Source organism: Hyperolius riggenbachi, chromosome 11 (genome assembly GCF_040937935.1).
Source record: "Hyperolius riggenbachi isolate aHypRig1 chromosome 11, aHypRig1.pri, whole genome shotgun sequence".
NCBI classification, from domain to species: domain Eukaryota; kingdom Metazoa; phylum Chordata; class Amphibia; order Anura; family Hyperoliidae; genus Hyperolius; species Hyperolius riggenbachi.
The window spans coordinates 188,225,575-188,246,657 of record NC_090656.1 but is presented as its reverse complement, the minus strand read 5'-3'; the positions used below and the strand labels follow the sequence as shown (position 1 = coordinate 188,246,657).

Genomic DNA, 21,083 nt, shown 5'->3' with positions numbered 1-21,083 from the left:
AGCCTGTGAACAGATTGTAGCTGGAGGAGGAGTCAAGCTAACCACAGAGACCAGGGGGCAACGTCATGGGAGGCGGAGCCAAGTGGCAAGAAAATGGTGGGCCTGGCAGAATGCGGGAGAGGAGGGGAATTAACCCTACAAATGGACGGACTGCAACAAAATCTCTAGTATTGATCTAGCACATTGAAAACACCTAATATTGTGTAGGTTCCCCTTTGTGTCATCAAATCAGCTGAAAAGGAGTTTTATCCACACACTGAACAGAAATGGCACTCACAGACGTGCCAACCACCTGCTTAGATCCAGGCAACGATGGATTAAGATACAGAGAAATGCCTGCACAATGTCCATAAAATCAAGTTCCTTTATTATGGATGTATTTAAAAGTCATCACACATCACCAACTGACATGTTTTGGACCAATTGGTCCTTAATCTTAGCTGTTGTAAAATGACACAGGGTTGCCTCTTATATCCTCCTCCTATGCAGTGGGTGGTCCCCAAGGACATGGACACACCCATATCTCCACATACAGGAAGGGATAAAACATGTCAGTTGGTGATGTGTGATGACTTTTGGATACGTCCATAATAAAGGAACTTGATTTTATGGACATTGGCCTTAATTCACTAAGCTTATCTCCTGTCTTTAATAACGTTTCTAGAGTTATCACCATGGTGATAAGGCATGTAGTATTCAGGAAATATTTTACCGCAGGCAAACCTAAGGTTAACTCTTCTGTCTTTAAGTTTACTCTTCGAATCTTAAAATAACGCCAGAATTTTAAAGTTAAAGACAGGCTGTTAATTAACTGCGTGTGAAAATAACTACACAGGAGGTAACCTAACTACACAGGAGGTAACCTAACTACAGAGGAGGTAACCTAACTACAGAGGAGGTAACCTAACTACAGAGGAGGTAACGTAAGGAATGAAGAGATAAGATAACTCTCACTGAGTGGAGTTAAGTTTTCTCTTGCCTTATTATCTCCAGCATGATCTAAGTGAATTGAGGCCATTGTGCGGGCATTTCTCTGTATCTGTCTGCTATTGGGTTGGCAGTCCTGGTCCCGGCACTGTCCTGGAGTAGAGTGAGCGGTTTTTCCAGTTTTTTCAAGGATGGATTAAGATGAAATAAAGCCCTACGCAAGGTAGTAGCTTTGGCTCATCCTTATGAGGTGAGGGGTCAAAAAAGTGTCTTTTGGGCTCCTTTTACTTCCACAAGGCCCCAGGAACCTGCCTAGGTTGCATTGTGGATGATTCTGCTCTGGATCCAGGGCAAACAAAACCATTGCCCTGCACTCTACCAATATTTGTGAAGGTGTCTCTTGGCTTTCCTATTATTTTCAAGATCACAATCACTTTTCTTCTAGCATGCCTCTACTAGATAGTGTTTGTTAAAAATCAGCTTTTGATCCTGTTCTCTCTCTAGTTTATGCATGTTCTAAACTCACATTTCATGAAACTGTACATTAAAAATTATATTGCAAAAACTTTCAAATCAAAAGTTTTGGCTGCAAACTGTCATTGGACAGCAAGACCACACACTGTTCAGTTTCCTTTCCCTCCTATGGCTAGGATCTCAGTCTGCCCTGCCATTATGTTACCCACGCCACTGCCAGAGGCGTAGCTTTGGGTGGGCAAGGGGGGCAGCACTGTGAGGGCGCCTGGGAAAAATGCTGGTTTTATTTTACGGTTTATAATGATGCACATTTGAAGCTCTCGAGGGCTGCATAAAATGACGAGGAGGGCCGGATTCGGCCTGCAGGCCATGCTTTTGACACCTCTGCAATAGACTGGATGCTGTAACTCAGCAAGAGGTGGTTCCACAGAAGGAGGCGATCCTTTAATCCTCTCAGAGGGAGGTTGTCTTCTAAACTGATGCTATTACTGTATATGTTTCACGTGGGTGGGTGTATTTTAATTGCTTACTTTTGCATGGATAAAATGTAATTATTTAAAAAATGTTTAAAGATTATATATTGTTTTTGTTGAAGAAGGTATAATGCATGAAAGCTTTGGTGGCAATGCAAAAGACAGGCAAAAAAAAAGGAAAAACCGATAAATGAATAAACATACCTCATATTTACCATCGTTTTCTGTCTTCATTGCGTCAACATCCAACAGCAGCGACCAGACCTGACCCCGCACTTGTAGAGGAATGCCTTTGTACACCCTGCGGAACATCTGTGTCCATACACATAAAATCAAAGGAGGAATGAGTCAGTCAGGAGCTCACACAAATGACTTACCAGAGCCAACGTTAGCCATACTGCAGTCAGACATCAGTTACCTCAGAGCTGTTCTAAACACACCACAGACATCTGAATAACGGGGACAAGGCAATTCCTACACAAGCAATTACATATCAAAAGGCACTCCATTTTTTATTTTCTGTAAACAATTAAGCCAGCTCTGGATCTAAGGTAAGATTCACTAAACCCTATTAGTCATATACAGTACACCTCGAAGCACGAAATTAGGGAGCCCACTACCAGCAGAAACATGGATGCTGCCATAGGCGCCATTATTGCAGCTATACTGTGAAATTTGGTGCCCTAATTTCAAAGTATAGCCGCAATTTATAATGGTGCCTATGGTGGTGCCCCAATGTTATTGTAATTGCGGCGGATTGGCGATGGGTCGGTTTAGGTTAGGCGTGGTTGGGGCATGTTTTTAAAGGTTAGGCATGGGGGGGGGGGGGGGGGGGAGGAGAGTGTTTAAGGGTTAAACTGGGGGAAGAGGGGGGCGAACCACTTTGATGGCTGAAACTAAGTAACTAGTGCTACATACACACTCGAGATAAAAGTCTTTGGAAAAGGCAAGATCACAGACCAATTCTACCCCCTTCCATGTAGTATGAGAGCCATACTCTACACAGACTATTCTATGGAGCTGCACTCCCCATCAGATAAACTCTTTGCAAGATGCTGCACACACAGATGCCCGTACATATTTAAAAGATCATTATCTGCAAAAGATCTGTTCCTGCAAAAGATCCATTCCTGCAAAATGCATTCATAGTCTATGAGATCTGCAGATCATCATGCACACCTTGTTTAACAGGCAATCATCTGCAGATCAGATCCACCAGGATGGATTTTCAGATCTGCAGATGATTGCCAGATATGCAGATGAAGTCTGTTAAACAAGATGTGTATGAGGATCTGCAGATCTCATAGACTATGAAGGCATTTTGCAGGAATGGATCTTTTGCAGGAAGAGATCTTTTGCAGATACTGATCTTTTGAATATGTACGGGCATCTTTGTGTGCAGCATCTTGCAAAGATTTTATCTGATGGGGAGTGCAGCTCCATAGAATAGACGGTGTATAGTATGGCTCTCATACTACATGGAATGGGGTAAAATTGGTCTGTGACCTTGGCCTCAATTCACTAAGCTTATCTCCTGTCTTTGATAACTCTTCTAGAGTTGTTACCATGGTGATAAGGCATGTAGTATTCAGGAAACATTTTACCTCAGGCAAACCTAAAATTAACTCTTCTGTCTTTAAGTTAACTCTTCAATCCTTAAAATAACTCCAGAGTTAAAGACAGGCTGTTTATTAACTGCATGTGAAAATAACTACAGAGGAGGTAAAATATCTACAGAGAAGGTAACTTAAGGAATGAAGAGATAAGATAACTCTCTCTTATGTGGAGGTAAGTTTTCTCTTTCCTTATTATCTCCAGCATGATCTTAGTGAATTGAGGCCCTTGCCTTTTCCAAAGACTTTTATCTCAAGTGTGTATGCAGCATAAGACACTTGTTGCATGGGAGGAAATCTATGGCAAGTTTGGACAAAAAACTGAAGGATAGCGATATCACTTTACCAACAAACATCAAGATATTTAGCGCTATGGTCTTCCCAGTAGTAACATATGGCTGTAAAAGTTGGCCTATAAATAATGCTTATGAACTGTGGGTGTGGAGAAAACTACTGAGAGTTCCCTGGACTGCTAGAAGATCTAACCCAGGCTTTCTCAACCAGGGTTTCCCTGGAACCCCAGGGTTCCTTGAGTACTCTGCAGGGGTTCCTTGGCATTTTCCCCCATCGTGGGGGAAGTATAATAGAGCATATTATAATAGGTGGTACTTCAACCAGAAGCACTAAATTGGGGGGTCAGGAGACAGTATAATGAGTGGCAGTGTAATGGGGGTAGTGAAATAAACAGCCACACATAATTTTAAAGACCATGCCTCCTGCAAAATATATGCAGGGGTTCCTTGAGATCAAAACATTTTTTGCAGGGGTTCCTTGAGATCCAAAAGTTATTTACAGGGCTCCTCCAGGGTAGAAAGGTTGAGAAAGGCTGATCTAACCAGTCAATACTTAAAGAAAAACAAAAGTTTGCTTTCCTAAAACAGAAAGAATTTGCGATAATTCAGGTTGGAGTGAGCTCGAGATGTCTCCCAGGCACCACTGCTGAATATATGCAAATTAACCATTGTACTTAAAGAATACTTAAAGAAATAAGGCCAGAGTGGTCACTAGAAGGGCTGATACTACTATTAAGACTCAAATAGTTTGGTTACATAACGAGAAAAACAGAATTTTTTGGAGAAATACTTGAGGCTTGGAAAAATGAGGGCAAACCACAAGGATGACAGAGGCTAAGATGGATAAACAGCATATGTGACAACTGGCTTACATATGGTCACAGAACAAATGAGAAGGAGAGGAGGTACGGTTAAAGTTAGCCATGGGTAAGGGAATTTTCGGTGTGTGAATAGTGTTAGATGTAGTATAATATCAGTATTATTTACTGATATTTTATTACTGTAACAAACTTTTAAAACATAGAATATTAGTAAATTTTACTGAGATTCTACTAGCCAAAATTGGGCACCCAAATTTCCTTGCACCCCCTTTTCATGCACGCATACACCTACCACCAATGTGGGAGCAGCACTGTCTCTCTGTGACATTATCTTCAAAACTCAATTATAACACCACCGTTTTCAGTGTATTGTCAAAATATAAAAGACTTTATTGACATTAATAAGCAAAGGCCAAACAATTAAAACTATGTAAAATTACGCCCTGCTGCGGAGCACTCCCATCCAGACACTGAATAGTCCATTCACCATGGGACTGCTTGTGTCCTTGATTGTCCACTTCACAGTCTGCCAGTGTTTGGTGGCCCTGTGTTTAGTTAGATGTGGGGTCTGCTAGCCTTCAAATCCATGTGTTGGGCTACAGGCAAAGCAGAGCTAGGATGTGACCTGACCAGGTCCACCATGTTTTACCCAGCCCTTGCAGAAACAATTAGGAACAATTGCCTGGCAGCTCTAGGATCTTGGGCTTGAATTATGTCTTATGGACATGCAGTTTGTATGATTTCATGGCAAATCTACGGGTGATAGTTTCCATCCACATCCTACATCCACATATTAAATGACATGTAATCTTAGACAGCTAACGCCAAGACACTGTTTTTTCTAGACCTGGAGAAGTAGGCAAGACCCATGTGGCTTCTTGTGGAGTGTCCAGTAAAAATTGTATTTTATACCCTATACCCTTGATTGTTACATTTTACAAGCTTGACAAATTATGCACATACAGAATTTTTTTGTTGGGGTGCCTTCTCCCATCTCTTAGGGCCTGAGCCCACTGACGCAGTTATGTTAGCTTTTCAGTTACACATCCATGTAACAGATGCTGAAAAGTGGACAGAAGCGGACACAGCTGCAGTAGTGGGCTCAGGCCCTTAGAGTATCCTTCCCCTAGACAGGTGTTTTCCACTGTGACTTAGTTCAGTGGTCCACCTTTTTTGAGAACGATCAATAATAATTCTGAAGAAGTCTCACCCAGAGATCCGTGTGGAAACTGGATTCTCCACTTACTCATTACTTCTCTACTGTGGTTACACACTGCGTTTTCTGTTTTTTTTCTTTCCGGTTCCTGAAGTTCCTTGAAGCTATTCTACCAGACACACCCATAATAAATAAATATTGCTGTCTGCTGTGAAAACTAAGGGCCCCAGTACTTGCAAATGAGTTTAGTAAAAACAAGCATCAGGTTCCTACTTGGGCGTTTGATGAATGCCAGGACACCTACGAGGAGCAATTAGGATGCATGCACTTTACAAATCTGGGCATTTACAATTATTTTTTTTTTTCATGAAAGTCAATAAAACCACAGATACCTGTGAGTGTACTATGATCAATCAGCATTGTTTTCCTTTATAACCATTAAAACATTATTCCTTACAGTCCAAACTGACTTTTCAGTAAATCCTTCTGCATTATATGAATAGTATATGGCACAGTCAGTAAATATGCTATGGCCATTGTTACATTTAAAAAAAATACCCATGGTATTAATCTGCTCTCTTTGGACGCCGTGGGCAGTATTACCAGAGGAACCGTCAAGAGACCGTTTGGCTGTTTCATTGATTGACAGGGGTGGAGTCAATAGTTTATCTAACTGGAAAAAACTCTGCCCTTTTGTCAAGCTGTCTTGCCCAATACTCCCTTAATGCAAAACAGAAAGTATTTGCGATTATTCAGTTTGGAGTGAGCTCTGAGGTGTCCCACAATGCATCACTGCTGAATATGCAAGTCATGCCTTTGTTGCCCCTGAAAGCCAATGCACAACACCAGAACCGTTGGAATGCAATGCTGTGTCAGCTTGTTAATTAGACAGAGCCAAAATAATCTAACATGCATACAGACTGCTTCAGACTGGATGTTCCTCATCAGTGCATGGCATAGATTAATGTGGCTCTATGAGGTAGGACTTGAAACACCCAGAGTTACAGGTTGCCCAGCAAGCTTATGGTGACCCAGACCTCCTAGGAGTGGCTAAAAAGGACCAAAAAGCCCTCTTACTAAAACGCTATGCAAAACAGAAATTTGCCTTCTTAAAACAGAAGGTTTTGCATAGCGTTTTACTAAGAGGGCCTTTTGTTCCTTTGTAGCCCCTTACACACTGCTAGGAGTTCTGATTCCCCATGAGCTTGCTGGGCAAGCTATAGCTCTTTTGATGTTCGGGATGGACAGAGCACAGACAGGAGATACTGTGTTTGGCAGCTTTTAATGTTACTGCTTTAAAGGACCACTATCGTGAAAAAAGTAGGCAGTTAAAATCTGACAGAGCCGATAAGTTTTGGGCCAGTCCATCTCTTCATGGGGGATTCTCATGGTTTTCAACAGCATTTCTTGAACAGCAGTTGCAAAGTCTAACTGACAAAATAGTGCACAAGTGATGAGGGAGGCTGGCTAGTATCTTACTATTTTGGCAGTTAAACTGCTGTTCAGGAAATGCTGCTGAAAACAAAGAAAACTCTGAGAATCCCCACGAGGAGATGGACTGGCCCAAAACCTGTCGGTTCTGTCATATTTTAACTGCCTACTTTTTTTTGCGACAGTGGTCCTTTAAATTAACTGGGACAGGACAGGCATCTTTGACTAAACTCTGGGCATTGCTACACGGAGACAGCATTTTCACCTGGCCCTACCAGTGACGCTTAGTCTTGGCTGCTTAGCTTTGCAGAATTCTACTCCCGGAGCATTGTGAGACCAGGAGTTATTTTTACTGGCTTCAGAATTCTCAGAAACAAACATTCCACAGAGCTGCACCTAACAGAACTTAAGAGGTCGCCACCTTTGAAAATGTTCATAATGTATATCAGGGTGAGGAAAGATTTCACAATGAGGAAACACAGACGAAATCGTTTCTAAATGAATATTGTAAAAAAAATAAGCAATTTTATTGACTATGTCATCTTCACTTCAGTCCCTCAATGTTTTTAAGCAGTTCTCAGTATTGCCATCACCTTTTCACTGTTCCTGTATTTTTGCCATTTCTTCAGCATCTTCAACCATTTATCCACACGTTCAATCTCTTGCTGCTTTTGCTGATCGGGATAAAATAATACGAGTGAGCAATTAACTGACAATACTGCTCAACCACATCCACAAGCTGCTGCCAAAACCTTCTGAGCAAAGCCAATAATAAGAAACACACGTTAAAGGATAACCAGAAACTAGGAGTGCATAAACAACACCCAGTCCTAAAATAATCCATGACGAAACCATGTAAGTAAAAAATGGAAACCGGCACTTAGCAAATGTATCTTACTCTACCTGGGCAATGAAGTATTTTATAAAGCCCATTGCCCAGGCAGTAATCTAAAAACACCATCTAAAAATGTAGCATCAAAATGCTTGAGTTTGCGTAACAAAGCTTCTATAGCTAAAGAAAAAAGGTCTTAACTTGATCACAGCCAGAAGCATCTGAGTTGAAGGAGTTATTAGCAGTGGGTATAAGAGGGGCTGCTACGGCTGCCTAGATTGTATCATCTTGCATTGGGAGCAGGAATAGACTAAACGTTCTCGGTATCCAGATTAGTGTAAATCAAAGTATGACATTAAAGTGTACCCGAGGTGACATGTGACATGATGAGATAAACATGTGTATGTACAGTACTAAACATATTAATAACCAGGGAGTTTTACTTGTTTTATTTTGCTGCATGAAATAGTTAAATTTTAAGGCTGGAAATGACAGCTTCTGTCTTGTCAGGAGCTTGTCAGGAATACAGTAAACATCACTGATAAGCAAATTACAAACATAAAAGTTTTTTGTAACAAAATACATTTTCTACATATTTCTGAGAGCAGATGGAGAGAGAAAGGGTCAATATAGTTAATGTATTTTCATTTAGGGACACTTAATAGACTGCAACTGAGCAGAGACAACAAAACATTCAATCAACTTTCTAAATGTTTAAATATAAAATAAAATCCTGGGATGTCTTAAAAAGTCATTTTTAGGAGTAGGAGGATAAATATAATTGTTTATCTCATCAGTTTATTTTCACCTCGGGTTCACTTTAACATTTCAAAACTGAAAACTCCCTTGTGAAGTGGTGCTTGGTGGCGCTATGCTCCTCTCTTGTGACTAGGGATGAGCTGGAATGCTATTGTAAAATGCAAGAGCGTCCTGTGGAGTGTGGGAGGTGAGAGCGGGAAAGGGCGGTTAACTAATGGCTTCCACCTGCATTCCGTTACGTTCCATTGGCCTACACTGCTGCATTCAGAGCCGAAACTTCCAACTCTGCATGCAGAAGTCCTTGCATTTCCTGCTTTTGCCTCCCACACTCTACAGGACTTCCTCGCTTTGCAAGAGCGTCTGCGCTGGTTCTTCCTTGGGACTCCAGAGCCTGTTAGTTCCTGTTAGGAGGGATGGGGTCTTGTATCACTTCCTGTGACCTACAAAGTTCCACCTTCTCATATAGACACCAAGTTTTTACTGTAATACTGTGATTCTGGGACATGTAATTGGGGATCTATTGTTCTTCCTACTTTGTGGGTCACATGGTCACACCTGATTGTCTCACCCAGCAGGTGAATCCACAGAATGTGAGTCGTACTATAGTTCCAAGTATGTTTGGGGCCAGAAAGTTATTCTATCTAATGCTTTGCTTCCTTAAGGGGCCCATACACTTACCGATTTTTCCCCCAATATACAGCCAATTTGATCACTGTGATCGAATCGGCTGTGAAATCGTTGCGCAAACGCTGACCGACTATCGATTTCCGACCGAAATCGATCGTTCCCGTCGATCTGTCCGTGCGTAAGATTTCATGCTGAAATCGGTTCACAATCTGTTTGCAGTAAAGGCAGCCATACAATCCCTCTCTGATCAGATTTGATCAGAGAGGGATCTATCTGTTGGTCGATCTGATGGCAAATCGACCAGTGTATGGCCACCTAAACCCGGTTTATGGTCCCTTATTATACTTATGGTTATTAAACCATTTCCCTCAATCAATTCTAATTAAGACATTTAAAAAGAATAAAACAAGCTCGGCCTCTGAGGGCCTCACACAAGACATGGAAAATATCTACGCCTAAGTGGAGAAAAATTGATATCTGGAAAATAAGTCATGCAGCTTAACCTGAATATAGCAAATTCCAGGGTCCTGTTTATAGCATGGTGTGTAAACTAGTCACTAATGAAACAACAGTGCCAACTGGGAAATTTCATGATCAAGAGAAGAATGATAGAATACGGGGGTGGAGCCAAAGCGTGCAGATTTCCTGGCACAGTATGCAGAAATCTGGTAAGTAGTCCAAAGACATCTTTACTAGTTCAATTAATAAGCAAATTGCCCCCTGGTCCAGAGCCTCAACCTGATCTGAGACAAGTTTATTTTACCTCCATTCACTCAGACCAGGGCCTTTATTCAATTCCCTTTTTCTCTGAAGTTTTCTCCTGTAATATTTTTACATATTAACCTCCCCTGCGTTTAATTTACACATGATTTTCGTACCAGAAGAGGTAAAAAAAAAAAAAGTGTTAAGCATTTATATACAGATTGTATAAATACACATACAATGTAATATATTTATTTACATTGTATTTATATACATTCTTGCAGAACGCTTGCAAGCTGTCTGCAAGCATGCATACAATATAATAAAAGCACTTTAAAAAAAAAAACCTTTTATTTCTTAAACGTTTGCTGCATAGGTTTATATATATATATATATTTCCCCCTAAGATAACCGCGACCCGGAAGTACTTCCTGGGTCTCGGATTAGATACTAATTGGAGGATGCAAGAAGAGACGGGGAGCGAGGCAGTGGAGGAGGCTGGGGTGCGAGGTGATTGATAGCTGGCAAAGCAAAAGGAGGCTAGTAACCTGTCGCTAGTTGGGGGGGGGGGGGGTACAGCAGAGCCCGGGGATACTGGCAGCGGCACCAGAAGGACACAGAGGCATGTCATTGGGCAGAGAACTTGCCTCTGTGTCCTATAATCTATATAAAATCCACCTTGGGTACTCTTTAATATGTTTTATATTGGATCCAATACAGATGTTTGAAAATTGTTTAATTTGCCGTCTAATGTCATGATGTGCGCATGCCCCACACCAGGGCAGCGTCATCACAGGGACACGCTGGGGGACATGTGATCGCCGAGGGACTGGAAGCAATGAAGGAGCAGAACAGAGAGAAGACATCAGGAATGCACTCGCAGGGAAGCCGCGAGGTGCTGGCGAGGGATCCGGCATGCCAGTGACGCCGTAGGTGATTCGTCCTTGCCCTTTTTTATGGACGAGTCAGGCTCACTCGTAACGCTAGGGAGGTTAATAAAATGCCTTTTAAGCCACCAGCAATCAAGAAAATACTCAACTGAAAAGTTAATTAAAACGGAAGATGAAAGATCATCACCTAGGAGAAAACATGGGAGAGAAAGTAAACTGAAGAAGGGCCCTGATACCATTTCTGGTTCAGTCAAGTGAAATCGGTTCAACTAAAGGAAAAGTAATGACAGAATACAAAATCATAAGCACCTTCTCTTCAGCCGCTGTGCGTGAAGGCAATTCATTCTCACTGAATAAAAAAGAAACAGAAAAGTATTAATAAATAAGTATGAAGTAAGCCAAGTTATAAAATCCATATTATAAAAGGCCTAGCGTAAATCCGTTTAACCCTTTTCCTGCTGACTCCACATAACACTCCCCAGCTAGTATTATTATTTCTACAAAAGCATTATAATTAAACTATAGGCTCAGATTTAAAAAAAAAAATAGTTTTTGAAAACATACACTTGTGGCTCACCCTAACCTTGCTTAAAATACTTTTCATAAAAATAAATACCTTAATTTTTTTTTCTAAAACACAGCAACAGTACTGTTATATATCTTATCTAAAGTTTAGATTTAGCATATCTAGCTGCAAACAGCTTCAAAAGTTTACGATTATTTATTCCTGTGATACAAGGAGGGCAGCCAAGTTCTGTTTGTCACATTGTCACAGGCCTGAGGGCTGGAGATGCTATCAGCTTGCCTGTGTGTAAATTCAGTCTCCTCCCTCCTCCTCTCCTCTGCCTCTGAAATCAATGGCTAGTAACCTCCTCCTCCTGCCCAGACTGAGCTCCCATAAGCCCTTGCTACGGTGCCAAGGCACTGTGAAAAGCTGTGGGCGAGGCTTGTTTAGTTTATAGGGAATCGGAGTATTAAAACAATACAAAAAAAGTATTTGGCTTGAGGAATGCCCTATAAACTATATGAAAGGAACACAAATATGCAATGAGTAAATGAGTAAAAGTTTATCTCGGATTGACTATAACTTACGTTTTTTTTTTTCAATAAATCTTTATTGAACAATCTTTATTGAACACACTAAAAACTGGTGTACTTGATTCAAGGCTGAGGAAAGCTGAACACACTGTGAAAAACTCTAGTTATGGTACTAATCAAAACAGGATTTTAGGTGTAAACGTATATAAGATTAGATCTGCTTTAAGCACAGAGAAACAAAATTTCCAAAAGTCATATCAAGCATAAAAGAGGGAACTGGGCAGATTTAAAAATAACTATTACACCTAGTTTGAAGTCATTCAAGCTCGATTACAGGAAGTAAAAAACAAATTCTATATTTAAAACTATAAATGAAAAACTTATTAAAAATCTTTACTATTTCAACTCTCTGGACCCCGTTGAGACCCTCTTAGGGAAAAAAATAGAAGGCTCAATGAGAGCCTGAGAACAAAATTTATTCTTCATTTTCACTGCAGTAAAGTGGACCTCCAGCGTAAATTTAAGTTGCTGTTGTGGACACTAACGATAATGAATTATGATAGCCACAATTTCCTTTACTCACCCCCCTTCGCCCACTCTACACCATGTAAGAGGAAGGCCCCGTCATGCAGTAACGCCATGGCATTTTTTTCTGGAGGCTTGGTTACCTCCTCCACAGCTTAGCCTCCAACGCTGTAGTCCGCCCCAACCTCTGTGGCCACAATGTAATTGGGCCATTTTCCTCTCTCCTCACAGAGGACTGTCGTACTATTACACTGTGGCCAGGCACTCACTCCTTTCAATTTTTTTTGAATACAAGGGCCTGTCTCCACTCGTTAGTTTTTCTGTGCATTTTCTGCACAGGAAAACTGCAACCAATGTTAATCAATGGGCTGGTTCACACTTGGATGTGTTTTTCACATGCAGAAAAACAAAACTGTTAGGCAGGGAACACACTTGACAGTTTTCGTGCGCGTTTTCTGCACAGAAAAAATGTTAATCAATGTGCTAGTGCACACTTACTGTGTTGTTCGCGCGCAGAAAAAAAACTGACATTCTGCATCCTGATTCTGCACATTTTGGCAGTTTTCTGTATCAATTACATCAGTTGCTATGAAAAAACGCGAGCGTTTTCCTGCATGGAAACACACTTAGGGCTCTATTCATAAAAAAGTTGTTGCGAGAAAACTCCTGGAGGGAAAATACCGCAGCGGTATTTCACACTTTTGGGTGGTCATTCAAAGAAATCTTGAAAGCTGCGATGCAAGTGCGGAGATCTCCCGCTGAAAGCTGGCGGTAAGCTGTCGGAAGGCATGCGGAAACACTTCAGCCGGCAGAGTCCCTCCGTGCACTGCTCTCTCTGGGAGGTCTGTCCCATTCACTTGTATGTAATCCGCAACATCAGAGGAAGCGGTATTTCCCGTCCACATACCGCTTCCTCTAATCTTTATGAATGGCCATTTTGTTACTTTTTTCTAGATTAATCTAGAAAAACACTGGAGAAGGCGGAAATTTCTCGCTCTGCTGGGGGATTGTAGATTTTCATGCGGGAACAGCTTTTTTGAATGCCCACTTTGCTAAATGGACGGGAAAATCCGCTGTTTTGAGCGGAAAACTTGCGGGAAGGTTTTATGAATAGAGCCCTTAGTGTGCAGAAAAAGTATGCAGAAAAACGCGCGCGGAAAACTGAAAGTCAAGTGTGTTCCCTGCCTCAGACAAATCATGCAGAAAAACTGACGCACAGAAAAACGGAAGAGTGGAGACAGCCCGTAAGACTCTGATCTGCAAAACTAGTATCTGAATTGAAATAATTTTTCATTACCTCATACAAGCTTTGTTCCTTTGTAGAAGTAAGCTCTTTTTAATTTTACTATTGGTTTAGCCATCATCATAATTTAATTTTTGGGCGACTCAGGTCAATAGGTCTAAACTAATCGAATAGATAGTTGATTTTGTCATTTAACATACTACTTTTTATTACTTTTATTGATCACTTATAATATTAAAATAAAAATGCAGGGATCAGGTATGACTCTGAACTAAAACAAAGAAGCAACAAATTCAATCAACCTATAATATTAATCAATTAAAAAGCCTGAAGGGAAAAAAATTGCACAGCCGACTTAACATTTTTGGGCAAGATATCAACGTGCTTTGCAGTAGTGTGTGATGCCTCCAATCATAACTTTTAACAAGAATAATGAAAACAACTACTGACAGTTTACAATTCTCTGACAGTTGGACAGGAAACCATTCTCTACTGCCAGCGATACTCCTGTGAAATAGCGCAAAATAATTTCCTTTCTTATGCTGCATGTGTTCCATTTCATCAAATGTAGGTTTTTAATGACTACTTGGCCAAAGTGCTATAAACACAAAAAACTGGAACTCAAATGTAGAAGACTTGTTCTTTCCAAAAACATTAAATCATAGCAGTAAATACAAATGAAGTGGAAACATTAATTTGAAAGAAGGCTCAAATATAAATTCTGCAACATTTGACCACTTCAGCACACCTTAGAACACAAAGGAGGGGCATTATTTGTTAGATGTGGCAGCAGTGTATTTTTTAGACTAATACTAGCTGAATACACAGTATAATTGTTGGCTCCATCTAGAGGTAACCAGATAATTTCCCCAATGTGAGGCAGCGCGTGCGCCCCCCCCCCCCCCCCCTCCCAGCCATATGCAGAGTGAAGCATGTTTTTCTGTTACTCCCCTGTCAGCACCCTATACCTATTGCAGCATCTCATTTCTATCAGGGCCGGAGCTACCATAGGAAAAAATGGGAAATTGCCCCAGGCCCCCAAGGTGTCCCTCCCCCATCTTAACTGTTGCTCCCCAGGGACTCTGCAGAGTCTTTGGCAGAGTAGCGTCTCATCTGTGCTGGCAGGCAGGTGAGACACTACACTGACAGACACTGCAGAGGTCCTAGGGAGCACATTTAAGTTGTGAGGTGATTGGGGGAGGGTCAGCAGCCAGCTCAGGAGCCCAGGAGGGAAATTGTGCTGCAACAAAGGCCCCTAATGACACTTTTTGGTCCGGGGGGGGTGTATGTTGGGGGGCCCCCAGGCTAATTTTGCCATAGGGCCCAATTGCTACTTGAACCGGCCCTGATCTCTATGACTCCCTCTAGTGGTGTCTCATTTTGTGCGCTGCTAAAGAGAGTCCCGCTGCGACAGACCTAGCTGAAGAGGGATCCTGGCGGCATCAACAGGTGAGTAACAGCTACAGGCATGCACTGCTCTGCCTAAGGGGGGCTACCTAATACTGGGAGGTGGCACCTCAGGTTATTTATGCTGGATTTGGGGGCTTCCTAATACTAGGGCACATCTGGCTAGATATACTGGGATAACATCAAGCTATTTATACTGGGAAAGGGGCTACATAATACTGAGGGTACATCTGGATAGCTATACTGGGGAGGGGGCTACTGGAAAAACTTCTGGCTAGCTATAGTAGGGAGGGGGCTACCCAATACTGAGGGCACATCTGGCTACCTATATGGAGGCAAGCACAATTCGGGGGAGGGTGGGCACGCCGTGCTTACAATTTAAAGTCACTGGGGTTGATTCACTAAAGAGCGCTAACTAATAGCGCTATAGCTTTACATAAATAAAGCGCGTTAGTTGAGCGCGTAAAAGTTAGCACGCGTTGTGTAAATGTTTACTCGCGTTAACCCTTAACATGCGCCATTGTTCCTTAACGAGTGCAATTACTTGTAACGCGTGTAATGTTAGAATTACACGCATTTCGTTCAGGCGGTACTCCTTAACATTTTTCAGCTGTTTTTGGCCGTATATAAGCTTTGCTCATCAGCACCTGCTTCAGAATAGTTTGAGAGTGAGCAAGTAAGTGTTCTGTGTTTGTATGTGTATTTTTTATAGTTTTTAAATTAGCAAGTAAATTGTGTTGGGCATATGTACAGTGCCAAGCAAGCATAACTTTTATTGTGTATCACTGTAGGCAATGTAGCATGTGGATACTATGTAGTGTGACTTGTTTGTTGTGTAATGTGTGTGCTAATGTGTGTGCTATGAATGCATACTTGGAACTTTCATGGTATAGTTATTCAAATATGATTGCTGACATTAATGTTTAAATGTTTAATGTACAACACTGGGAAGCTACTGTTGACGCTGTGAAGTTGCAGCACACTGTTGGGGACACTGTGAAGCTGGGACACAGTCTCGCCTGGAGCTGACATAGAGGCAAAGGGGACAATTGCTGCCAGGGCCCCCGAGCCCTGGACCCCAAGTTGCACCCCCCTCACTGTACCCCAGGGCCCCCCCCGTCCCCCCCCCCCCCAGGGAACATGTATTTACATGGTGTTGTTGGCCTCTTACAGATGATTAAATGTGATTTATCACATAATTTATTACTTATAGCATTTTAGTTATGGTCAAATGTTCTATTTTTTTTTTTATTTTCCTTCAGAGATGGAACCGTTTAAGGTCTGGCTAGATGAGGCTGATTGTCTGGACAGCATGCACTGCTATGAGCAGTACAGACACATTCCATGCCTCTTTCGGGAGTGCAAGGATGTGTCTGAACAGGGCAGCCTTTGATGAGCTCTAAACTTGTTTGGATCCCTATCTCAGGCCATTAATCACTGTTAAACTAGAAATATTGAAATTGCTAACATATATTTTTTATGCACGTAAAACGTTACCAGCGAAAACAGTAATTAGCGCTCACTATTATAATGCTACCCAGCGCTATCTAATGAAGGTGCGCTATCCTGTATTCCAGCTATAATGCTCACTAAGCGTGCAGCGTGATGCTTTATTATTATTATTATTGATTTATAGTGCGCAAACATATTCCGTGGCGCTGTACAAAGTAAGAAACAAACTTGGGGTACATAATAATACAGAGAATGGTGTACACCAAAATACAAGATACATAATTACTGACAAAATACAAAGAATGATACAAAATACAAATTATAGAATTGGTAATGACAGTGATAAAATGAACATGATGAATAAAATGTATAATGGTTACCAAGACACAAAAGGGGGAGAGAGCCCTGCCCTTGCGAGCTTACAATCTAAAGGTAATGGAGGGGGGGAAGAGAAACAGGAGGAGGGGCAGTATGCAGCAAATATATAGAGGCTGTGTGTTTTAGGATACCTAGTAGGAGTGCAATTTGGTCTTAGGACAAAGGGAAGTGACCTAAGGTAGCGCATGTGCTTTTCGGAACAAGTGTGTTTTTAGAGAGCGTTTAAAGGCAACAAAGGTTGGCGAGTGATGGATGTGTTGTGGGAGGGCATTCCAGAGGAGGGGTGAAGCACGTGCGAAGTCTTGTAATCGCGAATGTGAGGAGTTGATTCTAGAGGAGGACAACAGAAGATCATGTGCAGATCTGAGATTGTGATTGAGTTTTTATCTGGAAATTAGTGAGGATATGTACCGGGGAGAGAGATTGTGGAGAGCTTTGTAGGTTAGGGTTAGGAGTTTGAACTGGATCCTCTGGTTAATTTGCAGCCAGTGAAGAGCTTGACAAAGAGGGTCGGCAGAGGAAGATCGAGAAGAAAGATGAATGAGACGAGCAGCTGAGTTCAGTACCGACTGGAGCGGACCAGTCTGTTAGAAGGTAGTCCACAGAGTAGTATGTTGCAGTAGTCCAGACGAGAAATTATAAGAGCATGTATTAACATTTTAGTTGCTTCTTGAGTGAGAAAAGGATGGATGCGAGATATGTTTTTGAGTTGGAGAGGGAGCTCTGAGGGAGGTTCCGGCTTGGCGTCTAGCGGTTCCTTCCGCTATTGGTGAGTGACCTTTGTTATGTGGCTAGTTTCAGGTCTCCCATCAGGTCCGCTGGTGTTCCCACCCACTTCAGTGGGTGTATAAGGTTGGTGCTAGTGTGTGTTCACTTTGTAAGCAGTTTGAGGAAGGGCTTGTCATCCCGAAACAGCGTCTGTCACTGCTGTGTTCTGGTTCATTAAAGAGCTTTATTTACTTTTGGTGGTGCCGACCGATTCATCACTTTGGCAGTACTGGTCCCAAGGGACACTGGGACGGGGTCATGGCACACCCACCCATGCTTTGGTGCCCCTCACTTCACCTATCTTTGCGACTTGGAGTGTCTCTGTGAGAGGAAGCACATAGCTATATGATGGCCGAGACCAACGCGGTGGACACCTTCTACTACAATGAAGCGCAGGCCTCAGATCCTGGCCCTCGACAAGGGTGACGTTGAGTTTCTACAGACACCTGACATTAAGTCGCTACAGAGGGAGTTGGAGTTGGTTAAAAAGCGCAGAATTAATCTACATCTCCATGCCAAGACACTGGGGGAGTACTGTAGAGTGAGGAGGATCCCACATGCTATTAGATCCCAGATAGCACCAATAATGTTCCTACAGGATGTGGCTTTTACAAAAATATGGGAGTGCATCTGGAATAAAGCGTCGTTTGACGCTATGTTACATACTATAGTACGCATACATCAGGAACTCCCGCGCTTGGACAGTAAAATTGATCTTTTGACTACCCAAGTCAAAAACAACATGACCCCAGGTGACTTTGCACACTATATGGAAAACTTTAATAAGAAAATGGAGGACTTTGTTAAGGCGGTACAGAGTGAAAAGAGAGGGAAGTTTGCACGTGATTCGGCCGACTATACCTCGGGCTATGTCTATGCCTGGCAGAAACAGCCAGTGCCGAGACGCCAAGGGCCAAAGGGCGGTAAACCTCCACGAGGCCGTAAACCAAGGAACCCTGGCTCAGGCTGAGGTGCTGACCCTGCGTCCGATCCCTCGAGTGCGGATTCTAGAGACCCGTCCCCAAACGTGGGTATCGGGGGAGGATCAGGAGAGGTGGGCGGAGGCGCAGGGAAAGGCAGACAACCAGGGAGCCCCAGGGTGTTGAGACCCAGGAAATAGGAGACTCTCTGGTGGTTAATATTTCCTCCTACCACTTAACAAAGGATGAAGTAGAGGTTCTGGAACTGGGTTTATCATACTGCCCTACATATTTTCCCAACTGTGGAGATATATTGAGGTGCTGATGATATTAGGAAATACAGGAACATATCTCTGTCATTTTCTGTCTGCTATATCTCACATGTGTATTCTGCTTTGAAGGGATGGTTATCTGGCTGTACTACATTTGCAGTGAATTTCTCTGGAAGCAGGGGGCTGGGACATTAGCATACAGTTCCTCTGGACAGCCAGAAAACAGGTAATTAGGAAACACTTAATCAGACAGTTGCTTTGAAGCAGATCACACAGGACATCCTGCTGCAATGTGAAAGCCTTAATCAATTGTCACCTGTAACCTGGGGAGATTGGAGGTTAACAAAGTCTTTTGTTGTATAGGACACTGTTCACATGTGGATGTCAGATCTCTGGGAAATCAAATTATGTCTGAGGATGTTATTAAATCTAGCTTCCCCCCGTCCACACAGGCTTACAGCCTCCAGGCGTATTTCATAGTATAAAACCGCAGCTAGGATAGCCACAACTTGTAGTTCTTGGAGGTAGCTCACACGGCTAGAACTAACCTGGTTCCTGACCAGGAGTGCGTACCGCCCGCAACAACACCAGATCGATACGCTGGTACGTTTATTTCCCGTTTATTTTGGTAAGCAAAATCGCTTTGTGTGTTATCTTTGTACATTTTATCTTGTAACTATTTTTACTTTGTTTTTTTGTAATCTTTTTGTATATAATCAGTTCTGCACTGTTCTATGTTTTTTCTGGAATATTAAATTATTATTTAATAAGTTTGACTTCTGCCGTACTAAACTAACACTCATAGCCTAGAAGAGACTGAAGTGTAACCGTGTATAAGTTCATGCCTAATTGTACGCTTGAGCAACACTACCGTAGGAAATTGTAATTGCATTGTGTGTGGGGGCGTTTGTCATACGTTGGCCTAAGCGCGCAGCTGACCCAACGTACGAACAACGCCAGTGCGAGTAGCTAACAGTATCGTTCGGAACAACTGTTAGTGGGTCTTTGCTTCACGACAGTGTAAGATTGCAACTGTGTGTGTGTGTGGGTGCGTGGCGTTCCCGTATTTGGCCTAAGCGCAAAGCTGACCCAAATACGAAAACGCGGAGTGCGCGCTGAGGACTCGACAGCAGAGTGGAAGTGTCTAGCAACGCTAGTGGTGGCAGTGAGAGGTGTTTTGAGGGGTTCCAGCCTTGTTTGTAGCTTAAATAAGGCTGTTCCCCGCTTAATCTGGTCAAACCCGCAGTCGGGAACCGTATACGCAGGCGTGCCGCGGGCCGGTTCTTGACATAATTGGCTGGCAGTGGTGGCATCGTTTAGTACATTAGTACGCAGTTTAGCTCGCTATTCTGAGTACTAAAGGCTGGAAGCTTGCTAGAAGCAACTAGCCTACAGAAGTCTACTCAGTGCAGAAACTATATACGTTTTTTTTTTGTTCAAAGATACACACTTGGTGTTTTGCTTTCCCTTCCCCCCTTTTTTCTTTTTATTTTTTGCAACACGATGGCTCAGAAAGCATCCAGCTATGCAAGGCAAAACAAAGAGATACTACTCAACCTGTGTGAGCACAAGGGCATCGAGACGGTGAGCGGCCAGACTAAGGAGCAGTTAGTTCGTGCGCTCGAGGAGTATGATGAGGCAGAGCGAGCCCGTGCTTCAACGTCAGCGGATGCAGCTCACGACACGCCAGAGGAGGAATCGCTCCCGCCACAGAATGCGAGTGGAGACGATGTCCTGGATGATCCACCGAACACGGAGATGCCATCTCTGGAAGCTGATCTACAGCTACTGAACTCGGCTGATCCTGAACTGCGCCTAAAGCTAATCCTACTGCACCGACAGGCAGAGGAGGGGAGAGCTGAACGGCGACGCCAGGCCGAGAGTGAAAGACGCCGGGCGGAGGAGGGAAGAGCTGAACGGCAACACCAGCTGGAGCTGGCTAAACTTCAGCAGCAGAACCGGTCTGCTGGACCCGCAGAACGCGAAGGTGAGCGAGTCCACAGAATCCCCCTGGATAAGTTCCCCGCTATGGACAAGGACTCTGACATAGACACTTTCCTACAGGGGTTTGAAAGGACTTGT

At 42.7% G+C, this 21,083-nt stretch overlaps 1 protein-coding gene across 1 annotated transcript in view; it reads right to left on the bottom strand.

Moving 5' to 3' along the window:
• The window catches only part of LOC137537613 (uncharacterized), a 167,289-nt gene that overhangs the window by 28,348 nt on the left and 117,858 nt on the right, over positions 1–21,083 (bottom strand). The window contains exons 5-7 of the mRNA XM_068259498.1: positions 11,308–11,347; positions 7,782–7,862; positions 2,079–2,186 (exon numbers count right to left, since the gene is read on the bottom strand). Coding sequence (XP_068115599.1) covers positions 2,079–2,186; positions 7,782–7,862; positions 11,308–11,347 — 229 coding nt within the window. The remainder of the gene's footprint in view (positions 1–2,078; positions 2,187–7,781; positions 7,863–11,307; positions 11,348–21,083) is intronic.